The sequence below is a fragment of the Pseudophryne corroboree genome, chromosome 7 (assembly GCF_028390025.1).
Source record: "Pseudophryne corroboree isolate aPseCor3 chromosome 7, aPseCor3.hap2, whole genome shotgun sequence".
Classification (NCBI taxonomy): Eukaryota; Metazoa; Chordata; class Amphibia; order Anura; family Myobatrachidae; genus Pseudophryne; species Pseudophryne corroboree.
In genome coordinates, this window is record NC_086450.1 from 114,226,928 (window position 1) to 114,250,451 (window position 23,524).

Below are 23,524 nucleotides of genomic sequence, written 5' to 3' on the forward strand. Positions count from 1 at the left end.
AAGATCTGTTTTCTTCAGGAGACCGCTGTCATGTTTTCCTCCTTGATCTCTTCCTCCTTGGGCCCAGATATTATTATGCAGGCTGACCAGTGGAGCTCCCCAGTAAGTGTACAAAGGGGGTAATTCAGACCTTATCGCTGGGCTGCGTTTTTTGCTGCCCTGCAATCAGATAGTCGCCGCCTACAGGGGGAGGATTAAATCGCTGTGCAAGTGTGCATTCGGATGTGTAGCAGAGCGGCACAAATTGATTTTGTGCAGCCTTTGCGCAGCCCAGGACTTACTCAGCCGCTGCGATTATTATCTGTTGATCAGGGCTGGATTTGACGTCCAACGCCCTCCCTTCAAATGCTTGGGCACGCCTGCGTTTTTCCGGACACTCCCTGAAAACGGTCAGTTGACACCCACAAATGCCCTCTTCCTGTCAATCTCCTTGCGAACGCCCGTGCAAATGGTTCCTTCGCACAATCCCGACGCTGACTGGCAATCCTCGTTGCTGTGGTCCGTTGCGCCTGTGCATTGCTACTCAGACGCTTGCGCAGTTCAGATCTGATCACACGCTGTGCACAGCAGCGATCAGGTCTGAATTACCCTCATAGTGAGATACTGCTAATTTGGTGTGACAGTGGATGTATCCTATAGAAGGATAAGAAGACTATATTTTTTATAATAAAATGTAAAAATCAATTGTCAGCACAAATTGCTCTATATTTAAAACTGAAATGTTATCCATTCTAACCATTTTATCCTAGGTACACTTAACTGTGCAGCTCTGAGCTGTCCGTATCAATGTCATTCTTCTCCAACTGGTGGTTTTTGTTATTGTCCAGCCGGATATGTAATCAGCTCTAATGACAGCCGGACATGTGTAGGTCAGTATATATGGCAAAATCAATCGATTGCAACAGTTACCACATGACATTGTAGAAATCACGTTACAGTTTCAGGGAACAATAATTCTCATGTTAAGTGTACAGATTGCTTACACACAGCCATTCAGGCACCAGAATAACTGCGTCCACTATGCATAGGGAACATAATTATTAATACATACATATATATATATATATATATATATATATATATATATATAAATCATACAAATTCTTGTATGATTTATATATATATATATATATATATATAAAACATACAAATTCTTGTATGTATAACATACAAATTCATGTATGATATACATATATATATATATAACATACAGTATCTCCACTATGTGGAAGTGATAGCACTCTCCAGACTAGAGTATCAGAATAAATCAAAAAAGTTCACATTTATTTCAAAGTCAATCTCACAGTTTCCAGGAAATGTCCAACATTTCGGTCCACACCAGGACCTTTTTCAAGATTTAAGGCAGCACAGTCAACAGGTTCAGTATTGCAGCACAAGTCAAGGTGATGGTGGGAAACTGGAGCACCCATATATATATATATATATATATACTGGGAATATGTCCGCCACTCCAACAAATTTAAATAACTGCGCCCGGTGCCCTCATGACCATAAATGGATAAATATGAAGTGTAAACAGCGGCACTCACAGCTTGTAGAAACGAGTAAATAAACAGCCACAATCCGTATAGCAAATCAACGTTTCAATCAGAGATTGTCAATCTCTGATTGAAACGTTGATTTGCTATACGGATTGTGGCTGTTTATTTACCCATTTCTACAAGCTGTGAGTGCTGCTGTTTACACTTCATATATATATATATATATATATATATGAAAAAATTTGTGTACTTTAATTATACATGTTATATACATTTAATGTATATAACAATTAACATGAATTAAAAAATAAAGTTCCCCTTTAAAATATTTCCAACAGTAGATATTCAGAAATATATTTTCTCTAACGTCCTAGTGGATGCTGGGGACTCCGTAAGGACCATGGGGATAGACGGGCTCCGCAGGAGACATGGGCACTCCAAGAAAGAATTTCGGTTCTGGTGTGCACTGGCTCCTCCCTCTATGCCCCTCCTCCAGACCTCAGTTTGATACTGTGCCCAGACGAGCTGGGTGCTTTTCAGTGAGCTCTCCTGAGTTTGCTGAGAGAAAGTATTTTGTTAGGTTTTTTATTTTCAGGGAGCTCTGCTGGCAACAGACTCCCTGCATCGTGGGACTGAGGGGAGAGAAGCAGCCCTACTCTCTGAAGCTAGGTCCTGCTTCTTAGGCTACTGGACACCATTAGCTCCAGAGGGATCATACGCAGGATCTCACCCTCGCCGTCCGATCCCAGAGCCGCGCCGCTGTCCCCCTCGCAGAGCCGGAAGACAGAAGCCGGGTGAGTATGAGAAGCAAAGAAGACTTCACAGGCGGCAGAAGACTCCGTTCTTCACTGAGGTAACGCACAGCACTGCAGCTGTGCGCCATTGCTCCCACACACCTCACATACTCTGGTCACTGTAAGGGTGAAGGGCGCAGGGGGGGGGGGCGCCCTGGGCAGCATTTGGGACCTCTTTTGGCAAAAGTTAAACATATATACAGCTGGGCACTGTATATATGTATGAGCCCCCGCCAAAAATTGCATATTTAAGCGGGACAGAAGCCCGCCGCCGAGGGGGCGGAGCTTCGTCCTCAGCACTCACCAGCGCCATTTTTTATCCACAGCTCCGCTGAGAGGAAGCTTCCCAGGCTCTCCCCTGCAGATACACGGTAGAAGAGGGTAAAACTTGAGGGGGGGGGCACATAATTAGGTGCAAAAAACAATATATAAACAGCAGCTACTGGGTTAACGTTAAGTTACTGTGTTATTCCTGGGTTTATACCGCTGGGGTGTGTGCTGGCATACTCTCTCTCTGTCTCTCCTAAGGGCCTTGTGGGGGAACTGTCTTCAAAAAGGGCATTCCCTGTGTGTGTGGTGTGTCGGTACGCTTGTGTCTACATGTCTGATGAGGAAGGCTATGTGGAAGCAGAGCGGGAGCAAATGAATGTGGTGTCTCCGCCGACGGCGCCGACACCTGATTGGATGGATATGTGGAAGGTTTTAAATGATAATGTTAATTCCTTGCATAAAAGGTTAGAAAAAGCTGAAGCCTCAGGACAGTCAGGGTCCCAACCCGTGCCTGATCCTATGTCGCAGAGGCCGTCAGGGTCTCAGAAGCGCCCACTATCCCAAATTGTTGACACAGATACCGACATGGATTCTGACTCCAGTGTCGATTACGATGATGCAAAGTTACAGCCAAAATTGGCTAAATCCATCCGTTATATGATTATAGCATTATAAATAAAAGACTTAATTGCGCTAGAATGGGGATTTAAAAGCAGCTCTATTAAAATTATATATTGTAAAAATAGAAATAAAGAGCGCTTGTTAGAAATATGTGTATGCGCAAAACCTGTGGAAAAAATTGATGGTTAGTGTAATGTTTACAGCCCTTTTAGGACTTTTTAAGGACCGGGTTCAAAAATGAGCAAAAAATAATTTTTATAATTCCTATCTAACCCTATCTAAATACCTGTCGAGCCGTTAAGTGATCAGCCGTCAGCCTAAAACTACAGCCTAACAGTGGAGCGGGCACCGCACCTTCCATCTAAGTGTGAGTGCCGTGAACAACGTGACATAGACGGGGAATCAGCCATCTGTCAGCCGCTAATTATAGCCGCCAGCCGCTAATCTGAGCCAGCAGCCGCTAATACATCTTCACAGTGGAGAGCGGACACCACAGAGGGATCCCACCGCACACGGATGTGGAAGCTCTCCAATTATCTTAACGGCTTGACAGGTATTTAGATAGGGTTAGATAGGAATTATAAAAAAAAATTTTTGCTCATTTTTGAACCCGGTCCTTAAAAAGTCCTAAAAGGGCTGTAAACATTACACTAACCATCAATTTTTTCCACAGGTTTTGCGCATACACATATTTCTAACAAGCGCTCTTTATTTCTATTTTTACAATATGATTATAGCAATTAAGGATGTTTTGCACATCACAGAGGAAACCCCTGTCCCTGACACAAGGGTTTATATGTATAAGGGAAAGAAACCTGAGGTAACCTTTCCCCCCTCACACGAGCTAAATGAGTTGTGTGAAAAAGCTTGGGAATCTCCAGATAAAAAACTGCAGATTTCCAAAAGGATTCTTATGGCGTATCCTTTCCCGCCAACGGACAGGTTACGCTGGGAATCCTCCCCTAAGGTGGACAAAGCTTTAACACGCTTATCCAAGAAGGTAGCCCTGCCGTCACAGGATACGGCTACCCTCAAAGATGCTGCGGATCGCAAACAGGAGGTTACCCTGAAGTCCATTTATACACATTCAGGTACCTTACTGAGGCCGGCGATCGCGTCGGCCTGGGTGTGTAGTGCTGTAGCAGCATGGACGGATACCGTGTCTGAGGAAATTGATACCTTAGACAAGGATACTATATTGTTGACCTTGGGGCATATTAAAGACGCTGTCCTATATATGAGAGATGCTCAAAGAGACATTAGTCTACTGGGTTCTAGAATAAATGCTATGTCAATTTCTGCCAGAAGGGTCCTGTGGACTCGGCAATGGACAGGTGATGCCGACTCAAAAAGGCACATGGAGGTTTTACCTTACAAGGGTGAGGAATTGTTTGGGGAGGGTCTCTCGGACCTGGTCTCTACAGCTACTGCTGGAAAGTCAAATTTTTTGCCATATGTTTCCTCACAGCCTAAGAGAGCACCGTATTATCAAATGCAGTCCTTTCGATCACAGAAAAACAAGAAAGTCCGAGGTGCGTCCTTTCTTGCCAGAGGCAGGGGCAGAGGAAAGAAACTGCACAACACAGCTAGTTCCCAGGAACAGAAGTCCTCCCCGGCCTCTACAAAATCCACCGCATGACGCTGGGGCTCCACAGGCAGAGCTAGGCCCGGTGGGGGCACGTCTTCGAAATTTCAGCCACAAGTGGATTCACTCCCAGTTGGATCCCTGGGCAATAGATATTGTGTCTCAGGGATACAAGCTGGAATTCGAGGAGATGCCCCCTCACGATACCTCAAATCGGCCCTGCCAGCTTCCCCCCACGAGAGGGAAATAGTGTTAACTGCAATTCACAAATTGTATCTTCAACAGGTGGTGGTCAAAGTTCCCCTCCTTCAACAAGGAAGAGGTTATTATTCGACCATGTTTGTAGTCCCGAAACCGGACGGTTCGGTCAGACCCATATTGAATTTAAAATCCCTGAACATATACCTGAAAAGGTTCAAGTTCAAGATGGAATCGCTGAGAGCGGTCATCGCAAGCCTGGAAGGGGGGATTTTATGGTGTCTCTGGACATAAAGGATGCATACCTTCATGTCCCCATTTATCCACCTCATCAGGCGTACCTCAGATTGGTGGTACAGGATTGTCATTACCAATTTCAGACGTTGCCGTTTGGTCTCTCCATGGCACCGAGAATATTTACCAAGGTAATGGCGGAAATGATGGTACTCCTGCGGAAGCAAGGAGTCACAATTATCCCATACTTGGACGATCTCCTCGTAAAAGCGAGATCAAGAGAGCAGTTGCTGATCAGCGTAGCACTTTCACTGGAAGTGTTACGGCAACGCGGCTGGGTTCTAAATATTCCAAAGTCGCAGTTGGTTCCTACGACTCGTCTGCCTTTCCTGGGCATGATTCTAGACACAGACCAGAAAAGGGTTTATCTCCCGATGGAGAAAGCTCAGGAACTCATGACACTGGTCAGGAACCTATTAAAACCAAAACAGGTGTCAGTGCATCACTGCACTCGTGTCCTGGGAAAGATGGTGGCATCATACGAGGCCATTCCCTTCGGCAGGTTCCATGCGAGGACTTTTCAATGGGACTTACTGGACAAGTGGTCCGGATCACATCTTCAGATGCATCGGTTAATCACCCTATCCCCCAGGGCCAGGGTGTCACTCCTGTGGTGGCTGCAGAGCGCTCACCTTCTCGAGGGCCGCAGATTCGGCATTCAGGACTGGGTCCTGGTGACCACGGACGCAAGCCTCCAAGGTTGGGGTGCAGTCACACAGGGAAGAAATTTCCAAGGTTTGTGGTCAAGTCAAGAGACTTGCCTTCACATCAACATCCTGGAACTAAGGGCCATATACAACGCCCTACGTCAAGCGGAGACCCCGCTTCGCGACCAACCAGTTCTGATTCAGTCAGACAACATCACCGCAGTGGCTCATGTAAACCGCCAAGGCAGCACAAGGAGCAGAGTGGCGATGGCGGAAGCCACCAGAATTCTTCGCTGGGCGGAGAATCACGCAAGCGCACTGTCAGCAGTGTTCATCCCGGGAGTGGACAACTGGGAAGCAGACTTCCTCAGCAGACACGACCTCCACCCGGGAGAGTGGGGACTTCATCAGGAAGTCTTCGCACAGATTACAACTCGGTGGGAACTGCCACAGGTGGACATGATGGCATCCCGCCTCAACAAAAAGCTACAGAGGTATTGCGCTAGGTCAAGAGACCCTCAGGCGATAGCTGTAGACGCCCTGGTGACACCGTGGGTGTTCCAGTCGGTCTATGTATTTCCTCCTCTTCCTCTCATACCTGCTGAGGATAATAAGAAAAAGAGGAGTGAGAACAATACTCATTGTTCCAGATTGGCCACGAAGGACTTGGTATCCAGATCTGCAAGAAATGCTCACAGAGGACCCGCGGCTGCGTTTGACGGCATGGTGGTTGAACGCCGGATCCTAGCAGAGAAAGGCATTCCGGATGAGGTCATTCCTACGCTTATAAAGGCTAGGAAGGACGTGACAGCTCAACATTATCACCGTATATGGCGAAAATATGTTGCTTGGTGTGAGGCCAGGAATGCTCCTATGGTGGAATTCCAGCTGGGCCGTTTCCTTCACTTCCTACAGTCCGGAGTGAATTTGGGCCTAAAATTGGGTTCCATTAAGGTCCAGATTTCGGCCCTATCCATTTTCTTTCAAAAGGAGTTGGCTTCTCTACCTGAAGTTCAGACGTTTGTAAAGGGAGTGCGGCATATTCAGCCTACTTTTGTGCCTCCAGTGGCACCTTGGGATCTTACCGTGGTGTTGAGTTTCCTGAAATCCCACTGGTTTGAACCACTCAAAACGGTGGAGTTGAACTATCTCACGTGGAAGGTGGTCATGCTATTAACCTTGGCTTCGGCTAGGCGTGTGTCAGAGTTGGCGGCTTTGTCACATAAAAGCCCCTATCTGGTTTTCCATGCGGATAGAGCAGAATTGCGGACCCGTCCACAATTTCTACCGAAAGTGGTTTCATCCTTTCATATAAACCAACCTATTGTGGTGCCTGTGGCTACTACTGACTTGGAGGATTCCGAGTTACTTGATGTGGTCAGGGCTTTGAAGGTTTATGTAGCCAGAACGGCTAGGGTCAGGAAAACAGAGTCTTTGTTTATCCTGTATGCTTCCAACAAGCTTGGTGCTCCTGCTTCAAAGCAAACTATTGCTCGCTGGATCTGTAACACGATTCAGCAGGCTCATTCTGCGGCTGGATTGCCGCTGCCAAAATCAGTTAAGGCCCATTCCACTAGGAAGGTGGGCTCTTCTTGGGCGGCTGCCCGAGGGGTCTTGGCATTACAGCTTTGCCGAACGGCTACTTGGTCAGGTTCAAACACTTTTGCAAAGTTCTACAAGTTGATACCCGGGCTGAGGAGGACCTTGTGTTTGCTCAATCGGTGCTGCAGAGTCATCCGCACTATCCCGCCCATTTGGGAGCTTTGGTATAATCCCCATGGTCCTTATGGAGTCCCCAGCATCCACTAGAACGTTAGAGAAAATAAGATTTTACTTACCGGTAAATCTATTTCTCGTAGTCCGTAGTGGATGCTGGGCGCCCGTCCCAAGTGCGGACTTTTTCTGCAATACTTGTATATAGTTATTGCTTCAATAAGGGTTAAGTTATGGTTGCATCAGGGTTTGACCTGATGCTCTGTTATTTGTCATACTGTTAACTGGTTGTTATCACATGTTATACGGTGTGATTGGTGTGGCTGGTATGAATCTTGCCCTGGATTACCAAAATCCTTTCCTTGTACTGTCAGCTCTTCTGGGCACTGTTTCTCTAACTGAGGTCTGGAGGAGGGGCATAGAGGGAGGAGCCAGTGCACACCAGAACCTAAATTCTTTCTTGGAGTGCCCATGTCTCCTGCGGAGCCCGTCTATCCCCATGGTCCTTACGGAGTCCCCAGCATCGACTACAGACTACGAGAAATAGTTTTACCGGTCAGTAAAATCTTATTTTTTTCTCACTGGAAAATATACAAGGCCTAAGATGTTTAATTCAGTGCTCACTTGAAGATAACTTCTTTTATATGTCAGCTGCTCACATGTAACATTACCTTGTTAGCCTGCTAGCTACAAGGAAAAGCTTTCTGTGGTAACCAAATATTGACATCTGTTCCAGCTTCAAAGCATGAAGGGTCAGGTATTGTTATCTGTACTATCACAACGTAACAATCTGATTACATCATACTTGCCTACCTGACCCTCTCCATGAGGGAGAAAATGCTCTGTTCCTGGACTTTCCTGGTAATGTATGATTGCCATCACCTGTGGTGAAACACCTTTCTTATCAATTAACTAACTCACCACAGGTGATGGCAATCATACATTACCAGGAAAGTCCAGGAACAGAGCATTTTCTCCCTCATGGAGAGGGTCAGGTAGGCAAGTATGGATTACATGAACATACAGTTTTTAAGCTAGGATATGTATCTCCATTCACAGGGGTTATTACCAGCCACTGCCTAGGAATATCACTGACAATGTGAATGTTAGTGAAAATGGCTGTCACTTATTACTGTATTTAACCAGCATACAGGCAGTAGAGCTACATAAATATCCTTAATACCATATATATGTTGCCAGAACAATGTGGAATTTACAAGCTGAAAATAAAACATTTCATTTCTATGGAAAGCAAATTTTGGTGGTTGATTCTGATTTGGTAGGAAAAAAGGGAGAAACTTTGCACCTGGACAGTCCATGTTGCAATGCAAGGGCTAGATGCAATCCATGTTGCAATGCAAGGGCTAGATATAGTCCATGTTGCAATGCAAGGGCTAGATGCAACCCATGTTGCAATGCAAGGGCTAGATGCAATCCATGTTGCAATGCAAGGGCTAGATACAGTCCATGTTGCAATGCAAGAGCTAGATGCAATCCATTTTGGAATGCAAGGGCTAGATACAGTCCATGTTGCAATGCAAGGGCTAGATACAGTCCATGTTGCAATGCAAGGGCTAGATGCAATCCATTTTGGAATGCAAGGGCTAGATACAGTCCATGTTGCAATGCAAGGGCTTGATACAGTCCATGTTGCAATGCAAGGGCTAGATGCAATCCATGGTGCAATGCAAATTTGGACAAGAATACGCACCTCTGAAATGTAAATCACACCTGCCCTTTCTGCAGTGCAACATTGTTTTGCCAAGGTGCAAAGTTACTCTTTTTTGTTTTTGCTTTAACCCCAATTCTGAATCAACCCTTTTGTCTCTAGCAACTGGTCCTCCATCAAGTCATTTCTTCATATAAAAATGCATATGTATATATTATCTTTACTTTTCTTTTATTCTAGATTATAATGATTGCCAAATATGGGGCATATGTGACCAGCTTTGTGAGGACCGTATAGGTAGTCATCGCTGTAGCTGTGTGGAAGGATACATCTTGGAGCATAATAAGCACTGCAGAGCCAACACTTCCCGTAAGTCATTACAAAAAGCAGCTTAACGCCATGAAGCTTGTTCTATTGGACATTGGTTAATAATATATTATGTAATAGTCTTCAACCTGGAGTGTCATGAAGGACCTGCTAATAATGCTGGCTATACATCTGCAGATTAGGTTTGCCAGTTTGGTTGCCTTTAATCAGTGATTGTACAATGTGGGCCCCACACAGTGGCGTAACTACTGCCCCCGCAGCCCTCGCAGTGGCTTAGGGGCGCAGGGCTGCGGGGGCGCCACTGATTTAGCGCAGATTGACATGCGGACGCTCAATCTGCGGTCTCCTTCCCTCCGCTGCTGTAAGGAGGGACACGAAGGGCACAGCGCGCGCCTCTCCTGTGTCCCTCCTGCGTCTCCGGCGGGTCTAATAAATGAAGTGCCATTCATGAGCTCTGATTGGCTCACGAAACGGCACTTCCTTTAACAGACCCGCCGGAGACGCAGGAGGGACACAGGAGAGGCACGCGCTGTGCCCTCTGTGTCCCTCCATCACAAAACAGGGGAGGAGCACTGGGGGAGCATATGCGGCACAGGGGGAGGGGGGCTTATGTGGCACTGAGGGGGGCATATGTGGCACTGGGGAGGGTATATGTGTACCTGGCACATGGGGGGGAAGGAAGCTGTATTTGGCACTGGGGGCATGTGATTACCTGGCACTGTGGGGGAATATCTGGCACTGGGGGCATATGTGGCACTGGGGGCGTATAGGTGTACCTGGCACATGGGGGAAGGTGGCTGTTTTTGGCACTGGGGGCATGTGAGTACCTGGCACTGTGGGGGAATATCTGGCACTGGGGGCATATGTGGCACTGGGAGAGCACAGCCCTAGCAACAAGCACTACCCCCTAGCAACGAGCATGACACCCAGTGCATGAAACCCTTGGCAACAAGCATGACACCCAGTGCATGAAATCCCTGGCAATGAGCATGACACCCTGAGCATGAAAACCCCTGGCACCGTGCATGGAACCAAGAGCATGAAACTCCTGGCAACGAGCAGGTAATTTAAAAGTAATTAGAAGCCTTACTGTAGGACTTAATGTGTAATGGGCATTACGGTGTGTGGCATAATGTATCACGGACATTGCGGTGTTGTGTCATAATGTGTCACAGGCATTACGGTGTGTGGCATACTATATCACGGGCATTGTGGTATGTGGTATAATGTCTCAGGGGCATTGCAGTGTGGCATAATCAGGGCTTAAAGTGGTACTGGAGAGGTGGGGGAACTCATCTCCCCCACGACCCCTCCCCCTATGTGCGCCGAAGGCGCACGCCACAAAAGGGGAGTGGCCTCATAAGGAAGGGACGTGGCCACACAAAGTACCCCTAATTAAAAATAATGCCTCACAGTAGCACACTCTTATTCACCTTGCCCGCCCAACATACTAGTGCCCTTTACACACACAATGCCCACAGCAGTGCCCTCCCCCTCCTAATTTTAGATTCGATTCACAATATAGCAGTATATGTTGAACAACCTTTGCTCACCTCTCTCTTGTTTCCTTTGTCTGTCACTCTCCTCATGTGTCCATATCTTCATCCTAGGTATCACATACTCCCTATATGCTCTCCTTTGTGTCTAATCATCTGAATCTTTCTCTCCTTTTCTTACCCCCTACACCTCTCACTCCCTGCGCCTCACTCCCCCATCTCACCCCCTGCACCTCTCACTCCCTGTGACCCTTTCAGCCTCTGCTTCTATCTCACTCCCTGCTCCTCTCACTTCCCCAACTCACTCCCTGCTCCTCTCACTCCCCCAACTCACTCCCTGCTACTCTCACTCACCCATCTCACCCCCTGCTCCTCTCACTCCCCCATCTCACCACCTGCTCCTCTCACTCCCCCAACTCACCACCTGCTCCTCTCACTCCCCCAACTCACCCCCTGCTTCTTTCACCCCCTCCCAGTCTCACCCCCTGCTTCTTTCACGCCCTCCCCCAACTCACCCCCTGCTTCTTTCTCACCCCTTGACTCTGGAGCATTGGGTCTCCTGCATCAGTGGCTGTGGCCTGAATCATCAGATCCTGGCTGTGGTGTAAAGCTGGCAGTGGCTGCCAGATAGTCCTAGCTCACAGACCAGCTGCTATTCAAAAGAAGCAAGGCTGCACTTTGAATCTGGCGCCAATTGTGCGCCATTCATAGCTCCCGGACCGCCAGCTAATGAGAAGCTGCCAGTCCGCGAGCCGTGATTGGCTCATGCCAGATTTTGAAATAGCCGCCCCTTCTTTTGATTGCCACTAGTCCAGAGGCACGGTACACAGTTGAGAACCACTGCTCTAGTCACTGCTGCCCCCAACACACACTTTATATTAGTTTTGTTTCATTTGTCAGCTAAGCAGATCCATAACCTGACCTAACACACCCCAATCCACCATTACCTTCATTAATGCCTCAGCAGCACCCACACTCCTCATTCATTAAAAACACCCCAAAGCACCCACACCCTCATTCCAGTGGCGTAACTACTGCCCCCGCAGCCCTCGCGGTGGCTTGGGGGCGAGGGACTGCGGGGGCGCCACTGATTTAGTGCAGACTGACATGCGGACGAGCGTCCGCATGTCAGTCTGCGGTCTCGTTCCCTCCCCTGCTGTTAGGAGGGACACGGAGGGCACAGCGCACGCCTCCCTGTGTCCCTCCTGGGTCTCCGGCGGCCGCGGGTCTCATAAAGGAAGTGCCGTTCGTGAGCACTTCCTTTATTAGAGTGACCCGCGGCCGCCGGAGACCCAGGAGGGACACAGGGAGGTGTGCGCTGTGCCCTCCGTGTCCCTCCTAACAGCAGAGGAGCGGGGGAGCGGCGGCGGAGGAAGCGGGGGGGGGGGGGAAGCACTGAGGGGCATATCTGGCACTGGGGGCAAATTTGGCAGGGAGGGGGGGGGGGTTAATATCTGGCACTGGGGACATATATGGCACTGGGGGGAATATCTGGCACTGGGGACATATGTGGCAGGGGGGGGGGAATATCTGGCACTGGGGCATATGTGGCACTGGGGGGGAATATCTGGCACTGGGGGCATATATGGCACTGGGGGGGGAATATGTGGCACTGGGGGGGGAATATCTGGCACTGGGGGCATATGTGGCACTGGGGGGGGAATATCTGGCACTGGGGGCATATGTGGCACTGGGGGGGAATATCTGGCACTGGGGCATATGTGGCACTGGGGGCATATATAGCACTGGGGGGGAATATCTGGCACTGGGGGCATATGTGGCACTGTGGGGGAATATCTGGCACTGGGGGCATATGTGGCACTGGGGGGGTATATGTGTACCTGGCACATGGGGGTGGGGCTATATTTGGCACTGGGGGCATGTGAGTACCTGGCACCGTGGGGGAATATCTGGCACTGGGGACATATGTGGCACTGGGAGCACAGCCCTAGCAACAAGGACTACCTCCTAGCAACGAGCATGACACCCAGTGCATGAAACCCCTGGCAACGAGCATGACACCCAGTGCATGAAACCCCTGGCAACGAGCATGACACCCAGTGCATGAAACCCCTGGCAACGAGCATGACACCCAGTGCATGAAACCCCTGGCAACGAGCATGACACCCTGAGCATGAAAACCCCTGGCACCGTGCATGGAACCAAGAGCATGAAACCCCTGGCAACGAGCATGACACCCAGTGCATGAAACCCCTGACAACGAGCAGGTAATTGAAAAGTAATTAGAAGCCTTACTGTAGGACTTAATGTGTAATGGGCATTACGGTGTGTGGCATAATGTATCACGGACATTGCGGTGTGTGTCATAATGTGTCACAGGCATTACGGTGTATGGTATACTATATCGCGGGCATTGTGATATGTGGTATAATGTCTCAGGGTCATTGCAGTGTGTGGCATAATGTATCACGGACATTGCGGTGTGTGTCATAATGTGTCAAGCATTACGGTGTGTGGTATACTATATCACGGGCATTGTGGTATGTGGTATAATGTCTCAGGGTCATTGCAGTGTGGCATAATATATAACGGGCATTGCGGTGTGTGGCATAGGGTATAACGGGCATTGCGATATGTGTCACAGGCATTACGGTGTATGGTATACTATATCACGGGCATTGTGGTATAATGTCTCAAGGTCATTGCAGTGTGTGGCATAATGTGTCACAGGCATTGTATGTGCTATAATGTATCGGGCATTGCAGTGTGTGGTATAATGTATCACGGACATTGCAGTGTGTGTCATAATGTGTCACAGACATTGTATGTGCTATAATGTATCAGGGGCAGTGCAGTGTGTAGCATAATGTATAACGGGCATTGCGATTCCTGTCATAATGTGTCACAGGCATTATAGTGTGTGGCATAATGTGTCGGGGGCATTATGGTGTGTGCATATTGTGTCATGTGCATTATTGTGTTCGGCATAATGTCTAAGGGCCATTGCAGTATGTGGAATAATGTATACTGGGCATTACTATAAGGAGGAAAAATGACAAATAATGTAAGGGGCATGAATCAGGATTATTTTTCTGTCCTGTGGTGGCTAACGTCTGGGCGTGCAGGTTGCAAAACTGGGGTATAAGGTAGTCTTTTCCTGCAATGCCACGCCCATTCCAATAAAGCCACGCCCATTCCAACGAAGCCAAACACCTTTTTTGCTGCGCGCGCCGGAGGCGCGCGCATATTTACCCCTTTATTGCTCCCAATTATGGGGGATGGGGGGGGGGGGGGGCGCCGAAGAATTTTTTGGCTTGGGGGAGATAAATTTCTAGTTACGCCACTGCCTCATTCATTAATAAAAGCCCCAGAGCACCCACACCCTCATTCATTAATAAAATCCTCAGAGCACCCACACCCTCATTCAGTGGCGGAACTAGCGAGCAGTGGGCCCATGTGCGACAAAATGGCTTGGGCCCCCCCCCCCCCATCCCATCCAAGTCCACCCCCTCACCCCTGGAAAGGATCTGGTGAGGGGGGCCTGCTCAGGGAAGTGGATACCTAGCAACAGTGCCGTAACTAGACATTTTAGCACTGTGTGCAAGAAACGGCATTGGAGCCCCACCCCTGCATGCAAAACAGGGGCAGTGCGCGCCGTAGGCGCGCGCAAAAATACATAGTGGCGTGGCTTCGTGGGGAAGGGGTGTGGCCACAAAATAATACCAATTCATAAAACGGTGCACAGTAGTCTCCATTATTCAAATTACGCCGCACAGTAGCACCACTACACCAGGTAGAGACCCTTTTACACCTTACGGCGGACAGATTCCTCTTTTTACACATTACAGCAGACAGCGTCCCCTTTTTACACATTACGGCAGACAGCATCCCCCTTTTTTACACAACGGCAGACAGCGTGCCCTTGTTACACATAGCGGCAGACAGCGTACACTTTTTTCACATAACGGCAGAGAGCCTGCCCTTGTTAAACATAGCGGCAGACAGCGTACACTTTTTACACATAACGGCAGACAGCCTGCCCTTGTTAAACATAGCGGCCGACAGCGTACACTTTTTTCACATAACAGCAGTCAGCCTGCCCTTGTTACACATAATGGCAGACAGCGTACACTTTTTACACATTACAGCAGACAGCTTGCCCTTGTTACACATTATGGCAGACAGCGTGCCCTTGTTACACATTACGGCAGACAGCATCCCCCTTGTTACACATTACGGCAGGCAGATTCCCCCTTGTTACACATTGCGGCAAGCAGATTCCCCATTTTTACACATTGCGGCAAGCAGATTCCCCCTTTTTATACATTGCGGCAGGCAGATTCCCCCTTTTTACACATTGCAGCAGGCAGATTCCCCCTTTTTACACATTGCGGCAGGCAGTCCCCCTTTTTACACATAGCTGCAGGCAGATTCCCCCTTTTTACACATAGCGGCAGGCAGATTCCCCCTTTTTACACATTGCGGCAGGCAGTCCCCCTTTTTACACATAGCTGCAGGCAGATTCCCCCTTTTTACACATAGCGGCAGGCAGAGTCCCCCTTTTTACACATAGCGGCAGGCAGTCCCCCTTTTTACACATAGCGGCAGGCAGTCCCAACAAAGAAAGAAAGAGAAGAAATAAAGAAAGAAAGAAAGAAAGAAAGAAAGAAAGAAAGAAAGAAAGAAAGAAAGAAAGAAAGAAAGAAAGAAAGAAAGAAAGAAAGAAGAATTATACTTACCCTCTCCGCTGGCTCAGGCTCCTCGTGCAGCTTGACGATTCCCGGGCAGTAGAGGAGGTGGAGGAGGGAGGTGAAGGAGGGAGCCGCAGCAGCGCTGTGTTATTGGTGGAGGCGCTGCTGCTGCTGCCCCTCTGCTTCACTATAGGCTGTTCTCGGAAGACAGCCTATAGTGAAGCAGAGGGGCAGCAGCGCCTCCACCAGTAACAAAGCGCTGCTGCGGCTCCCTCCTTCACCTCCCTCCTCCTCCCCCCCCCCGTGCCGCTGCTCCTCTCATCTCCAAGCGACCCTCCTCCCTCTTCGTGTGTTACAGAGGCGGCAGCGTGTCTGGTGCTGCGGCTGCTGCCCGTAGTGCCCTGGCCTGATCTGTTCGTTACGACGGGCGGGCGGCGGGAGTCGCGGGACGCAGACCCGACGGGAGCGCTGGTGCCTGGTGTGCGGCTGCGGCATGATACAATGAGTCATTGTGACTCATTGTAATGCCGGCGGCTGTGGGCCCTTGAGTGCGGCGGGGCCCCAGTGCAATGCACTGCCTGCCCTGCCAGTAGTTCCGCCCCTGCCCTCATTCATTAATAACACCCCAAAGCACCCAACACCCTATTCATTAATAACACCCCAAAGCACCCACACCCTTATTCACTAATAACAACCCTAGAAATGCTCATTGAGTACTAACAACCCCCCCCAAACCCCCCCCAAAAAAAAACAAAAAAACAACGATTTGAAAAAAAACCCCTAAACCTCAGAATACTATTTAGAGACATGTGATATAAGTAGAACCCCCCCCCCCCCCCCCATACCTCCCATCAGCATTCACTCACTGTACCCTGTGGGCTGCTGTGTGCACCTCCCACATCCAGAACAGAGTGGGTGCAGCTGCGTGTAAGGTAGGGGCTGTCTGGGTGCTCCTATCTCTGTGCCCGCTCCAAATCTGCACAGCGACAGCATTCTTTTAAGTCCAGCAGCAACTCCTCTGCTGCTCTCTGTGCGGCGTGTGCGGCACGCCGCTGGGAATGAGGCAGACGTCGCTCCATGACGTCACCGCGTCTCATTCCCAGCTTGCCATAGGAGGGGGGAGGCGGGCCATGTCACTGTAGTACCGCTCGCCTCCCTCATCTATTTAGACATGCAGCGCGGCTCATCTGCAGAATCTGTTCGGGTATAACCAGGGGAAGGTGGGCTGGCGGAGGCGGAACGGTTCCGCCTCCAGAAGGAGGTGACGGAACGCAGTTCCGCCCCGTTCCGGCCCACTTTAACCCCTGGGCATAATGTATAACGGGCATTGCGGTGTGTGGCATAGGGTATAACGGGCATTGCGGTATGTGTCACAGGCATTACGGTGTATGGTATACTATATCACGGGCATTGTGATATGTGGTATAATGTCTCAGGGTCATCGCAGTGTGTGGCATAATGTATCACGGACATTGCGGTGTGTGTCATAATGTGTCAGGCATTACGGTGTGTTGTATACTATATCACGAGCATTGTGGTATGTGGTATAATGTATCACGGACATTGCGGTGTGTGTCATAATGTGTTACAGACATTGTATGTGCTATAATGGGCATACAACAGGTCTCTGGATTATTCTTGGTAGTAGGGTATCATTTGCAGACAATTTTCATTCCAGGCTGATAAGACATGGGCGTTACAATACAATCTGATTTCCGAAATTTGGTCATCCATCTGTGAAGCTAAATGTCTTGTAAGATCTAATTTAATTTCACAGCATTACTTATAGGTATGGTATGGTCAAAAAATACACATTATAAGACCATCTAAATGGGGAACAGTGTTTCATTTGCATACAAGCCTGCAGCTGAGGGTCAGCGGGGTGTTCTAAATGTGAATGGTTGTTACACTATTCTCCAGTGAACATAATACAATAATTGAAGAGATCTTTTTTTTTACATATATACATATGCAAAATATAAGATATCCAAATATAATATATACTAAATACAGTATAATACTATGCACAACACTGGTTAAAATCAGAAAGCTTGTCTGAGCATTTACTGTATATACAGCAACCCCTCAGTTTAAGGCACATGACAAAAGCTGTTTGTAATACTGTAGTTGTCACCAGGGGTGCCGAGAAGGATGGGGGGGTACTTATTACCCGGGCCCAGATCTGATGGAGGGCCCCAGTGTGGCCCCGGGTCCCCCCACCTTACCTGGCAGCAGAAGCTGCAGCTTTATTCCTCAGTCCAGCACATGCTGCTGTGTGCTGGGCTGCAGTGTGGCCAGGGATGCACTTAAAAATCTTTTTTTTTCTGTATTTTTCTCTAAGGGTGCATGGCTAAGTCTTCTGTGATTAGGCCACATCCCCTAAAAAGTGCCTGGGCCCAGCCAGGCTCTCTACTGCCCCGGTTATACCAACAGTCTTTACCGGTATATCAAAGATGTGTATTTCTACAGTTGATAAGCGCCATTATAAGGTTATCCGGACTCCAGGTCGACAGCAAAAAGGTCGACACACCTTAGGTCAACGCCAATTGGTCAACACACCTTAGGTCGACATGGACAAAAGGTCGACATGGACAAAAGGTCGACAGGAACAAGGTCGACATGGAAAAAGGTCGACATGAGTTTTTCACGATTTTTTCTTTTTTTGGACCTTTTCACACTTAACGATCCACGTGGACTACGATTGGAACGGTAATCTGTGCCGAGCGAAGCGGTAGCGGAGCGAAGGCACCATGCCCGAAGCATGGCGAGCGAACGCGGTGCACTAATTGGGGTTCCCGGTCACTCTACGAAGAAAACGACACCAAAAAAACATAAAAAACTCATGTCGACCTTTTTCCATGTCGACCTTGTTCCTGTTGACCTTTTGTCCATGTCGACCTTTTGTCCATGTCGACCTAAGGTGTGTCGACCAATTGGCGTCGACCTAAGGCGTGTCGACCTTTTTGCTGTCGACCCTCAGTCCCAGACCCCCATTATACATACATCTAGTATCAGAAAGCCACTTTCTTTTCAAAATGTTAAGAGTGTAATTGTGCACAGATCACTACAACATACAGGAAATCACTATAACATACCAGAGTTCACTACAACATGCAGGAGATCACTACCACATGCAGGAGATCACTACCACATGCAGGAGATCACTACTACATGCCGTAAATCACTACTCTACAACATACAGGGGATCACTATAAAATGCAGAAGATTAAGTGCAACATGCAATAGATCACTACTGTACATCTTTGATTGTGGTTATTGATGGTTACAGTATAATACACTCAGATTTTTCCCCTGCCTAATGAATTTGTCAATCTTTCCTTTATATAATCTACATACTACATGTTTTGTTATTTATTCAGCACTTTGTGGTAACAATTCACTGAATATCTCACCTAAGGAGTAGTATCTGCTCAGGACATTGCTCAGTAACAGGATTTCACAATGTGCAAATCAATGCTATATTCTGTCACATGCTATGTATTGTCTGTCTCTAGGAGGTGCGCCATCGATTATCTTCTCCAATGGGCGCAATTTGCTAATTGGTGACATCCATGGTAACAGCTATCGTACCTTAGTGCAGTCACAGAATCGGGGTATTGCTGTAGGAGTAGATTTTCATTTTCGCTTGAATCGAATCTTTTGGACAGACACCGTACAAAACAAGGTATGTAGAATATCCAGAGGTAAAATTAACTATTTCAGAATGTATTGATAAGATCTTTGAATAAATGACTTCCCAAAAATCTATAAATATTTTAATGACAACTTTCATGCTTGTATTACATGATATGGATGAAACAAAGCCTTCTATTATATGGACATCTTGTGCAACTTCCCGTTTTTTTCTGTTTAATGGAGTCAAAATACTTAATAGAGGACATTCTTTCAAAATTAGTCAATCTTTTATTAGTCATTTTTTGGAAACCTGATCCGGCACATGTAAAAGTACCTTTTTTCTTGAATGATAAAAATCAAATTTTTCTTGCATATTTGTGCCTGTGCTGTAATGGATCTCCTGATATGAAGTACACTGAAGCAGGCTATTGTTTTATTAGGGACTTGTCAGGAAGGTGAGGTATGCAATGGGCACAATATTGTGAATACATCTAATTTGTGGAAACTTGGGGCCTTATTCAGGTTTGTTAGCAAAGAAAAAGAAAAAAAACCACTAATGGGCAAAGCCATGTTGCTCTGCAGGGGGAGGGGGGGGGGGGGGCAGATATAACATGGGCAGATGAGCTTTAGATTTAGGTGGGTTATATTGTTTCTGTGCAGGGTAAATACTGGCTGCTTAATTTCTACACTGCAATTTGGATTTTAGTTTAAACACACCCATCCAAATCTAACTCTCTCTCTGTACATGTTCCATCCGCCCCACCTGCAGGCAACATGGTTTTGCCCATTAGTGTGCTTTTTTGGTTGGCTAGCAACACGGAATAAGGCCCTTTGTTACATGTTATAAACCATGTACACATGATTCCTGCAATAGGGAATATAGAAAGAGAAAATAATATAATACAGGCCTACACCATTTATATCCCCAGTCTTATAAGGCTATGTTAATGAGCCACTTAATCCAAAATACACATTGAACCAATATGAACAGTTGTCTTGTTGATTAGATCATTGTGTACACAGATGGATATATACGTACACATCCCAAGTAAGAACACTAATAACCACTGCCTGCTATACAGATGTGTCCTATTGCTGCATCCGCAGCCCCTTTTGGCTGCCAGGTCCCGTGCTACTCTGCTAGCTTCGGGCATTTAATTTGCCAAAAATGTGCCTTAAGGTGGGTACACACTAATAGATATATCTGCAGATCAATTGATCTGCAGATATATCTATGGACGGATCGAGCAGTGTGTTCAGCATACACACTGCTCGATCCGTCGGGGACTGACGTCATGAACTGGGCGGGCGTGTACACACGCCCGCCCAGTTCAGCTGTCAATCACCGCCGGCCGCCGCAGCATGTGTACGGGCGGTCGGCCGACCGCCCCGTACACACACAGCGACGCGCCAATATATCGGTAGATATATTGGCCGTCGGCTGTGCTGCGCGGCCGACGCGATACGTCTGTGAACGACGGAGTTCACAGACGTATCGGCCGTACACACTGGCCGACGGTCCCGCGAATATATCGGCCGTTCAAGAGAACGGCCGATATATCGACCAGTGTGTACGGGTCTTTAGTCGCAATCAGGAGACTATGCTGATTATTTTGATTGGAAACACTTGTATATCAGTGTGCAACTGAGTCTCTGAATCTGTATACAAAGTGCTACAAAGTAGCAGAGGCAGCTTTTTCCCTTTGTGCTCCATATACAGACTCAGTCGCACACAGTTATACAAGTGTTGCATAATAAATTAATCAGTACAGTCTCCTCATGCGTCCTAGTCACATCGCGTTGTTAGTTACTAAGATGCATTTTTCAAAAAAAGACGCCCGGACTAGCAGAGTTGCACGGAACCTTGTGGCTCGCTCGCGCCAAGCATCTTGCGCTTCGTGGCATATTGAGGCTAGATGTATAAGGACACATCGGTACATGCTAGGATTACATAACAGTAAAATTACAATATAGCTATAATTAGACAGGATACGGGCATTAGGTTGACCTTACTTAAGACGACAGTCATTAGGTCGACCACTATTGTTCGACATGCATTAGGTCGACATGGTCTCTAGGTCAACATGGTCATTAGGTCGACATGTACTAGGTCGACATGGAAAAAGGTCGACGAGTTTTTCACATTTTTTTTTTTAAAATTAAAAACTTTTTCATACTTTACGATCCTCGTGGACTACGATTGGGAATAGTAACCGAAGCATGGCGAGCAATGCGAGGGGACATGGTGTGCTAATTGGGGTTCCCTGTCACTTTACGAAGAAAACAACACCAAAAAAAGTTTTTAAAAAACTCATGTCGACCTTTTTCCATGTCGATCTAGTATATGTCGACCTAATTACTATGTTGACCTAGTGACCTAATGACTGTCGACCTAAGTCTTGCCGACCTAATGACCCAGGATCTGAAGTGGAGGTTAGAGATCCGTGGGTAACTGTATAGGTATAATCATTTTAATTACATTTGTTTACTAATATAAAAACTGAATTACATAGTAGTTTCTCTGACATATCGCTCCCATTACTTGGAATTGAATCACCCCCATAGAGAGTCCACATATTCCATACTGCTGCACAAAAAATACGTACAGTATCATTTTGTTAGCACAGAAATTCAGCTACCCTGTGCAACCCTTTCATAATTATCAACATTTATTTTGAGGTTTTATTTATGATTTTAAATGAGTTATCAAACATGCTGTCGCACAGGTATTTTCTGTTGATATTAGTGGTTCGGATGTTCGGCAAGTCCTAAATGTTTCGGTGGACTCACCTGAAAACTTAGCTGTTGACTGGATTGGCAATAAACTTTATGTGGTTGAAACAAGCGTCAACAGGATTGATATGGTCGATCTGGATGGACAGAATCGGATAACCCTAATAGCCGAAGACTTGGGTAACCCAAGAGGAATTGCAGTTGATCCAACAGTTGGGTAAGTAGAATTGTTTCAGTATACAAAATTAACTGACTTAAAGCTGACGTCACCATCATTTTGTTTTACAGTAGATTTGTGAACCAAGGCCTTGGTAACTAGTCATCAAACTATATTTCATTGCCGATTAGGGTATGCAGAAGGCACTGGTGCTGTGATAACCAGTCAGACATTTGAAGCAATTTTTATCCAACAGACCTCAGTTAAAATCTTATTGGATAGTACTGTATGTATGAGTCACAAAGCCTGAACCTTTTATTTTCAGTTTCTTCCCAATATGTATTAAAATGTCTTCTAATATCAAGTTAAAAAATAGTTTAATAAGCATAAAATTAAATTAAAAAATGATAAGTTCATTCAATGGATATAGTCCACTCTGTAATGAACCAATTCAAAATTAAAAGTCAATGCCTCAACGGCAAAAATTGTCCTGAGACCTGGTATCCTTAGCCAAATAGGCTTTATGATGTATTTTATTAAACCAGTCTATAGCAGTATTCCAACGGTACAGCCTCTTGTCTTTCTACACTTTGCTCTGTAAATAGCTTAATCCACATTGGGAACTTTTCCGCAGCATACAGTCATATAGATAACTTTATGGGGGTAAATCCACTATTTTTCTGGTGACACTTTAGCCGATTACAGCGCTCATGTACCTGTTACTGGTAGTATGGTGGATCCCCCGTCTCTGCCGTCCTCGTTCCCCTCTGATAATGTCAGCCGCCTCCCAGAGCCGCGGTGATCCGTCGTTCTACACAGCTGGCAGTCTGTGGAACGCACCGCTCTGGCTTCCGGTTTCGCGGTTTCCGGCTTCCGGTGACGTTAGCCGGCGTGTGTGTGTGGTCCGTAGAAGATTCGGGCTCGTACTTGCTGTAGAACAGTGGTGCAGCTTCCAACGCGTTTCCCCCCTTAGGGGCTTCGTCAGGGATAGCTGCTTCCAAAATGTAGTCCTCTTTTAAAGGTTACATTAATTGATCCTAATTCCACCTCAGTGTGCACACTGAGGTGGAATTAGGATCAATTAATGTAACCTTTAAAAGAGGACTACATTTTGGAAGCAGCTATCCCTGACGAAGCCCCTAAGGGGGGAAACGCGTTGGAAGCTGCACCACTGTTCTACAGCAAGTACGAGCCCGAATCTTCTACGGACCACACACACACGCCGGCTAA

General features: G+C 47.1%; 1 protein-coding gene across 1 annotated transcript in view; it reads left to right on the forward strand.

The window, feature by feature from the left end:
* The window catches only part of LRP2 (LDL receptor related protein 2), a 449,269-nt gene that overhangs the window by 95,905 nt on the left and 329,840 nt on the right, over positions 1-23,524 (forward strand). Inside the window, exons 11-14 of the mRNA XM_063932587.1 lie at positions 750-869; positions 9,534-9,662; positions 19,284-19,453; positions 22,131-22,354. Of these exons, the coding sequence (XP_063788657.1) occupies positions 750-869; positions 9,534-9,662; positions 19,284-19,453; positions 22,131-22,354 (643 nt within the window). The remainder of the gene's footprint in view (positions 1-749; positions 870-9,533; positions 9,663-19,283; positions 19,454-22,130; positions 22,355-23,524) is intronic.